The sequence below is a fragment of the Wyeomyia smithii genome, chromosome 2 (assembly GCF_029784165.1).
Source record: "Wyeomyia smithii strain HCP4-BCI-WySm-NY-G18 chromosome 2, ASM2978416v1, whole genome shotgun sequence".
NCBI classification, from domain to species: Eukaryota; Metazoa; Arthropoda; class Insecta; order Diptera; family Culicidae; genus Wyeomyia; species Wyeomyia smithii.
In genome coordinates, this window is record NC_073695.1 from 198257277 (window position 1) to 198266397 (window position 9121).

General features: G+C 41.1%; 1 protein-coding gene across 1 annotated transcript; it reads right to left on the reverse strand.

The window, feature by feature from the left end:
• Positions 1-4913: 4913 nt before the first annotated feature.
• Positions 4914-7847, reverse strand: LOC129720325 (uncharacterized). Its single transcript, XM_055671783.1, has 3 exons — positions 7438-7847; positions 5164-7382; positions 4914-4918 (listed from the first exon to the last, which is right to left on the reverse strand). The coding sequence occupies exons 1-3, from the start codon at positions 7845-7847 to the stop codon at positions 4914-4916; spliced, it is 2634 nt and encodes an 877-aa protein (XP_055527758.1).
• Positions 7848-9121: the final 1274 nt, after the last annotated feature.

Here is a 9121-nt window from a genome sequence, read left to right on the forward strand (position 1 = left end):
TGGCTTAGGGTGTCCATTTTATCACCCCTTCCCCCATGAATAAAACAGATCAACATGAAGAATTGGTTTGATAACAAGTTCACTTTTTTAGTTTTTGTCTATGGAACGATGCACTCTGCGTCATCGATACGCGGGCTGAAATTTTCACATGGTATTTCAGCGCAAAAAGCTCACAAACAACAATTTTGTTTGCTTGCTAAGGGCTTAAGACTGAAGCACGCCGTTTGTTCTGGCGGATTTTTGTATTCTCGGTAACAGCTGAAAACCATAAAACCATAACCCTCATAATTTACATTGTATATAAAGGCTGAAAAAACACAACCCACGGTCCTGCCGAGCTTTACATGATAAACCAGTTCCACCCTTGAAATCGATCGTATATGTTGAACGCGCAAGAATAGTTTTCTCAGTGCATTTGATCACCGTATGTCACAGAGGGCAGCTATGTCACACAATGGTGTGTTGATATTGAGCGGAGATTAATTTCATTCTGTATTGCACAAAACCGGGACTGAACAAACAATTCCGGGACAACAGCGAACAAGACGATCGCCAAACGCCAAAGTGTTCAACATATACATATAACAGAACATATACACGAAATATATAAAAAGTGAATGTTTTAACAAAAAATTCATTCACCTAGCGGCGAGACCCGGCCTTTCTTATTAGAACTTATTATTTGTCTCAACAAATTTACCCGAACACTTCAATGTATGGAGGAAAAATACACCTTGATAATTTTTATTGGATTTATTTTTTACTGTAAATAACATATTTTTGGTAGCCAACAGCACAATTATACCGAACATTATAAACATAATATGCCGTCGTCCATTACAGTCAAAGTGAAAGTTATGAATTCCAAAAGATTTGTGGTAGTTGATCGGCCTTTATAAAGATCGTGTTGTTGAGTTGTAATTTGGTTTATTACTTGCTGAAAGATTTTTTCATTAACTATTGATTAAAATAATTTTGGAATGCATGAAATAACGGCAATTTCACGTTAATTACGAATATCAGATTTAGCGCCAGATTTGAAAATTGGCACTAAATATGAGGTTTTCCAAAGTTCTGGAAAAATTCCATTCTTCAGAGACATATTATAAAGGTATAGTAAAGGTGTAGATAGTTCTTCTGCCAAGTTTTTGAGAAAAAATGGAGCTATTCTGTCAGGTCCAGGACCTTTCGTGGCGTCTGAATTTTTAAATACATTCTGAGTTTCGAATTCAGATATTTGATTGACAGATAAAGAATTTGAATATTCAGGAAAATACGAGAGATATTCGCGGTCGCGGTCTGTTTCTTCAAATGTTGTGTATATTTCTTGAAAAAAAGTGGCAGAAAGACTGCATATTTAATTACTAGTGTGTCCTACATTACTGTCAAGATGCATTCGTGATGGAAAGTTGTTACTTTTTAGTTTGGTTTTTACGAATTGAAGAAGTTCTTAGGGTAAGACTTGATTTGATGTTCGATTTAATAAAAATATAATTAATCACTTGAAATTTGAGAGAAGGATATTTACTTTATTTGGATTCGGATTTGTGTTTCAATTCAAAATTTAAATAAAAATTTTGATTTTCATTCTGATTCTTCATTGCTCTAGATTTGAATTTGGATTTATATTTAGTTTTTAATTTGCTTTCGACTTGGACTTAAGTTGATTTCACTTTGGATTGCGATTCAAGTGTTGAATTGAATCTTGTTTGAAATCTTAATTTATGTTTCAGTTTAGATTTTAATTTTACTTCTGAATGCGATTTTTATAAATTCGTTTGTTTTGGTTTGAATTAGGCAACAGGATACGAGGTATAAATGTTTATTGATTGGGATAATGTTATACCGTGGCAGGGGTGGGATGTGTGTGTTTATGAGTTTGGCTTCAAATTTACATTTGACTATTAGATTAGAATAAGGATGGAAGACGGATGAAAAACTTGATTTTTTATAATTCAATTTGAATTTAGATTTATATTTAAATTTTTAATTTTATTTCGACTTCAATTTAATTTGGTTATTTATTTGATATTATATTTTCTTATGACAATCATCTAGTTTAGTTAATTTTACGTTATGGAATAACTCATTTGTTTACTTTCAGATCCGATTTAAATTTAGATTTAAATATGTATGTTGTTTTTGATTAAAATTCGAATTAGGATCCTGATTTGAATTAAAATTTGTGTAACTAATTGGATTTGGATTTAAATTTGTATCGGTATTTATTTATTAGAGTGCTTACCCTAATGTTAACTAGATGCTTTCTACTCAAGGAAACTTGATCATTAAAAAAACGCTACCTTAAGTCATGTGTAACAAACAAGAATGTTTCCGAATACAATCAAACATTGCACAATACACATAACATTTTGGCCTAATGCGATAAATTGAGACTCCTTACAATCAAATTTATTTATCAGAGATATGTACCTACATTTAACTTTGCTGCAATTTTCCCGTACGGCCAGACACATCAAGCCAATCTGGTTGCGATGGTGACGTACCATAATTTCAGCCCCCGTCCAGCAAACATTCTCCACCCTCAGCCCGTGTGCAATGCAGTTTTTATTTTAAACCGCCACCTTCGCTCAACAGACACGACAACCGAACACTGCACGAGGCAGCTTGAAGCAGCAGCAACAAAAATAAAAACAGAAAGAAAAAAATCCATTCGCCGAAAAGCAAATAAATAAGTCAAGTATAAGTTTTACCGAGTTTTTCCAACAAAATTAACGAAAGACTGACGCGTGGGATAAGACGACCGGAAACGGCACCGGCACTGAGTACCGGGGAGGGATGTGTGTTGGTGTGTGCATTTATTTTTCCTCCCTTCGCCCAGTGTGAGCCATTCCTTCTTATTCGATCTCCGGTGGCAGAAGTGTGAGACGGATGCACTTGATGTGTGCACCGTACCGGGTTCCCTCTAGTCCACCATTCTTCACCGTGGGGAAAAGTTGCATGCGGTTACGAAATCGTGAATGTGAAATGTGTGTTCGTTTGCTTCTGAAATGTGCTCCACGCCACAACAGTAAGGATGCTGGCAACGGCAAGGATGACGACGACGACGAGGACGACGGTGATGATACAGATAATGTTGATGGTGATGATGCTGGCGATGAGAATGCAAGACGTTTTAAGGCTCTACTGGTGGAAAGGATAAGAAGGAAAAAAGTATAAATACACGAGCTGCCGAGGCGGAACATATGTTTGTTGCGAGGAAAAACTGTTTTGCACTTTTCGATGCAAATGCAGATGGGGAAAAAATCTACATTAAACAGCACTCAGATGTGTGTGAGGAGATGCAGCAGAGAAGGTGAAGCAGTGAGTGGGGTTTATTAAAACTGAATAAAACATTTCTAATTAAGTTTATTTTTCTCGACTCGACTTGAGTGTTGATGTTTTTCTTGTGTGGAAAAGCTTGTTAAATGTAGGGAAGTAATGTTCTAATTGATGATGCTTCTGGGGTGGAATGGACTTGATAACATGGGTTCCTCGATGATGAGGGTGCAGTTGCAGTTATATTTTTTTACACTTCATGCAGGAAAAATAATGATTATTGAGAGAAAACTCAGCGGAGTTTTTATGACCCATCGTTTAAATTATTATTTTAAACCGATGGGAAAAATCAATGCTCTAAACAAAATTTTTCGAAAACAAACAAAGACTGGAAATGTGCTTTTACTGTTTGCACAAAGTTTATTAGTTTTTTTGTTTCATTTATTTTCCGGTGGCCTATTCCGCTACTATTCTGCCAATAACCGACGTCTGGGAAGATGCCTCTGCGCCGGGACCAACCTGTGGTCATTTCCGTTCTAGTTCTCCATGCAAAAGAAAGCGAGATTTCAAAATATTTTTCACCCCAGAAAATCATTCAGCGTCGGCTAGGATAGAACCTTAACGGTTTGTGTTGGTTGAAGTATAAAATAGAAGCAGCAGGAATGAAGCAGATATGGAGAATTAATAAGATAAAAGTAGAAATACAGCAAACTATTTTAAAAATGGAAGAATCGAAACCTTTTAATGTCCAAAAGAAAAAAATCATCCCAAAATGTTGTATATAGGTTTTAATTCCAGTTTACATTTGTGTTTAATGATAAATTTGACAAATTGTAAAATTGGGTTTCTACTTAGGTTTATACTTGAATGTGTATTCTTATTGCATTTGAATTTGGATTTGGATCTGAGTTTGAGTTTTAGTTTTGTGTCATGCTAGAATTTCGGTATTCGTATATATTTTTAGTTTGAATAAAATTCCAGTTAAATTGAACTTTATGATGAAAACTGAATGTAGTTATAGATTTACTGGTATTATAAGGTAGCTATTTGTGAATGAGTATTCGAATTTATGTTCTAATTAGCATAAGAATGTTTGATTGATGTGCCAATGGATTTATGGAGATTTGTTGTTTATTTGTTTATTTGTAAAAAATACATCAACAGGCCTTGTGGCCTCACTGATTTTCTCAATCTGAGTGCTACGTGCTAATGTTAGAAATCGTTTCTTCAGTATCTCGCGGCTGGCGTCAAAGTCGAAACATGATGCGTAACGGTTAAAAAGGCGCCGGTTATTGTGCCGAAGCTACTGTAGTTTGTTCGCCAACTTTGCAAGTGAAGAAACAGGCTATTTCGCAACATACGTGGTCTGACATAGATGTTAAGTTTTTCGAAAATCGCCAGACAATCTATCCGTGAAGTCAATACGTCCGTGATGAATATAGCTCTGATAACATCCCGACGAATTTGTAGGGTGTCTAAATCGATAAGCCTGCAACGCTGTTCGTAGCTTGGTAGTTAAAAGGGGTCAGTCCACGGTAGTCTACGGAGAGCAAAGCGAATGAACCGTCGTTGTACTGCTTCGATTCTGCTTACTCCGTTCAGGTAGTAGGGACTCCACACTGAAGCGCAGTATTCTAAGCTAGATCGTACCAAAGCGCAATATAGAGATTTTAGACAATAAATGTAGCTAAAATTTGTTGCAATGCGCATTATGAATCCCAGGTTCCTGCTGGCCTTGTCGACGGTGAAAGTCATGTGTTGTTTGAATGTGATTTTGGAGTTTAGCAGTACTCCTAACACAGTTTGTGCGTCGTAGAGGTGTATTTGATAACTTATAATCAAAAGTCACTGGGCTAAGCTTCCTTGAGAACGTTATAATCTCACATTTGTCGACGTTCAATTGCATGCGATTGTCGACACACCATTTCGCGAAAATCGATGACTGCTCCTGGAGCGCAGCGGCATCTGATGGGACCTTCACTTTTGCAAACAGCTTCAGATCGTCGGCGAAGGACAGTCGAGGGCCCTGCAGCCAGAAGTTGACATCGTTCAGGTGAATAAGAAAACTCAGTGGCCCGAGGTGGCTACCTTGAGGGATGCCGGAATGAGCGGAAAACAAATTCGAAGAAACTCCGTCGATGTTCACTGCTAATCGCCGATCAGTCAAGTAGGATTTAAACCATAGTAGTAGGGGGCCTCCAATGCCGAGCGTTTCAAGCTTCGCAACGGCGATCTCGTGATTCAGTTTGTCAAAGGCGGCGGAAAGGTCCGTGTAGATAACGTCCGTCTGAGACTGGTCGTCGAAGCTGTTCATTACGTAAGATGTGAGCGACAGGAGATTCGTGGCCGTAGATCGCTTGGGCATGAAACCGTGTTGTTCGTCTGCGATGTACTGCTTGAAGAACGAGAAAGTGGGTTCGAACACGCTGAGCTCAAAAAGCTTCGGGATAGAGCAAAGCGCTGAGATTCCTCGATAGTTATTAACGTTTCTTCTGTTCTCTTTCTTATGTACTGGAAACATGTATGCCGATTTCCAGATCGAGGGGAAAACACCCGAGCTGATGGATTTATTGGAGAGATTACTCATTGGAGCAGCCAGACTACTGATACAGTTTTTCAGGAAAAAGGACGGTATGCCATCTGGCCCAGCGGATATGGAAGACCTGAGCTTCGAGGCGGCTAATGTAACCATGCTAACGTCGATGGAAATGTTAGTCAATGCATGACCGAGAAAAGGAACACGTGCCGTCGCAGAAGTAATTTCGTCCGTCATTAACCTTTCGTCTACAAACACGCTAGAGAATTTCCGCGAAAATAGTTGGCAGATCTGTTCGACACTATTCGCTGTATCACCGTCTAAGAACATGCTTGGTGGTAGGCCGCCGTCTTTTCGCTGTTCGTTTACATATTTCCAAAATGATTTGGGGTTACGTTTGAGCTTACGCTCGACATTCCGAAGGAAGCCTCGAAAACAGGAACGACTTAGCTGTTTATAGCGAGTGTTGATCGATAGGTAGTGGTTCCGTAGAGGTAGAGTTCTGTATTTTGGGAACCTTCTCAAGGCCGCTTTCCTCTCTGATTTCAGACGTCGTAGCGTAGTGTTCAGCCAGGGCAATCGCTGTTGATCGGAGTAAGTTTTTATCGGTACATGTCGATCAATGACGTAATTAGGAATATGGGAAAAAGTTAAGGCGGCGGCATTGACGTCGTCTGTGTCCAGAACCGTATTCCAGTCGGTTTCAGACAACAATACGTTGATATTATCGAAATCGGCGTGGGCGAAATCGTAGTAAACGGATGTCGTTGCCGTAGTCTCGGCACAGGAGATTTTCTGATGGACAGACACCAGCGAGGCCGGGTGATACAGGACGTGTTTAACGAGCGGAGAAGGAGCCAATGTAACTTCAGGAGCTTGGCAGCGCACAGTAGCGAAACAGAGATCCAAAAAGCGCCCATTTTCGTTGGTGATTCTGTTGCATTGCTGAAGAGTAGCGGTACTGTAGCCATCTAGCAATTCGTTAGTGGCTGGTGACAAGCTGAGCGAGCCAAAATCGGCGTACATGAAACCATTATCCCGCTCTTGCCAAGTGATACCAGGTAAATTAAAATCGCCTAAGATAATAACGTCATCCACCGCGGACGTCTGCGAGATGATGGTGTTAAGCGAAGACATGTGTGCGCGAAGAAAGTCTGTATCGCGGGTACGATCAGGAGAAACATAGACAGCACACAAAAATAACGTGCGGTCCACGAGTTTAATTGTTGCCCACACCTGTTCGGCGGTCGACCAATCATCGTGTTCGAGAATAGAAGCACTGAAATGACGGTGAACTGCGATCAAAACTCCACCACCAGAAGTTTCGCGACTATTTTTAAGGTTCCGGTCACAACGAAAAACTTCGTAATTGGGTCCGAAGATTTGACTAGATAGTGTTCGATTGTCGAGCCAGGATTCGTTCAGAAGAATGATGTCATATGGACTGTCGGCGCATGCTAGTAAGTAGTCGGAGACGCTAGCGTTCATACCACCCACGTTTTGGTAATAAAGATGTATATCATGTCCATGGTCAAGAACGTTATTCGTCTTCGGATTGGTCGACGGGCTAAAAACGGATTGCGAATCAGTGGATGGTCTAGGGTTAACGTTTGCGCACTTGCCTAATCTGGGATTTTGGATGCTCCGTCCCTCGCATCCGCACGCAGGACCGGGACGACTGGTGGCCGCTGGCTGGAAATGCTCGACTGCGGCGGGGAGGTAGAGAGCATCCTTCGATGCGTCCCGGTGTCACGTTGAATGTTGAAGTGTCAGTTGAGGAAAGATGTCGTCTTGTGAGAGTGCTGTGATGGTAGCGAGAGTCAGTGATTTTATCGTCCAGGAGCGATAAGTCAGTTGTCGGTGGGCTGGAAACGCATAGCGCATCAACAAATGAAGGATTGCTAACAAATTCATACTTGCCGCAGACATCGATCTGGAAGTTCCGTTCCCCTAACCCACACGCAGGACCGGGACGACTGATGAACGCTGGCGGGAAATGCTCGACTGCTGAGGCGGGGTCGGGAACTTCCATGATGCTGATAACGTTGCGTCTCGGTGATGGAGCGTGGTTGATTAGGGTTCGTCTATTGCAGATGCTTGTATTGAAGCGCTGTCCGACGCAGTTTCTCCAAAAGGGGCGGGCGGAACAGGGGTAGCGGATGCAGTCCCAGTAGCAATGTTCCCGTTGGGAATTGTTACAGGAGTGGCTGGGAAAGCAGAGGTGGTGGGAGGTAACCAAACTGTGGAGTTGCCTCGTGTGTTGGCGAATTCCCTAAAAACGAACCCTTGTGGCCAAGTACCAGGACTCAAGGCAATGGCTTTGTGTTCAGGGGGAACACCAACCTCGAACGAAACAAAGTTCAGTGGCTGAAGATCAGTTCCTTTTTTACCAGAGAGACGACTCTGATTGCATCCCGTGTCTCTAGTCCATCCCTGACTAGTTTCTCAACGACATCGACGGTCACGGTAGGGTGAAAACGTGAGAGGTATACCCAAAATAAATCAGGTGGAGAATTAGCCACTAGCCTGTCATGATTTTCAACGTGTCTAGTACCAACAGCCGGTTCGATTGGAGTCTCTCCCTCGCCGCGACGACGCTTAGCGGGACGGTCTCGATTTGGTATTCGCACCGGGGTTGCAGCGATTACCTTATCGGCAAGTTTAGCTACATGCTGATTGTTTTTAACAATTTCGTCCTTGAGTTCCGGAAAACTGTGCAATGGATCGTCAAGGACAGTAGCGACCACGTTCCCGAGGGATGAAACGACACTTTTGAATCGGGTATATCTCATTAGTTTAACGCACTCATCGCACATTCAAAACAGGTTGTGTTTCTCTCGGCGCGTTTAAGAAGTTCATCTTCCTTCTTGACGGATTTTGCACAGCGGTCACAGGGAGCCAAATCAGTCATAGTTGCCCGATAAATTAGTAAAGTCAGATAAGCGTGTAAATATTCAAACAGATTAAAACTCGCGTGAAGATGCTCTTAATCCAGATAACCTAATACAAGAGCAAGTGGCGAATGAATAGAGTCAAATAGGTAAACAAGCTATCTGAGCGGGAAAATTTCGCAAATTAATCGAGAAAAATCACTTCACTATGGGGCAATTTTTAATTTCACTACTCTCGGGCGGTGAAGAAGGTGTTTATGCACTTAGCACGGAGCACAGGTAACAGCAAAAGCACAAACGACGTAATATATTAGAAGAAATATCGCAAGCTTTAAAAACACGACAGTCTAATACATACATACAACTCTTACTTGTGTTATGGATTTTAACTTAAATTAACGCTCGAATTTAAATC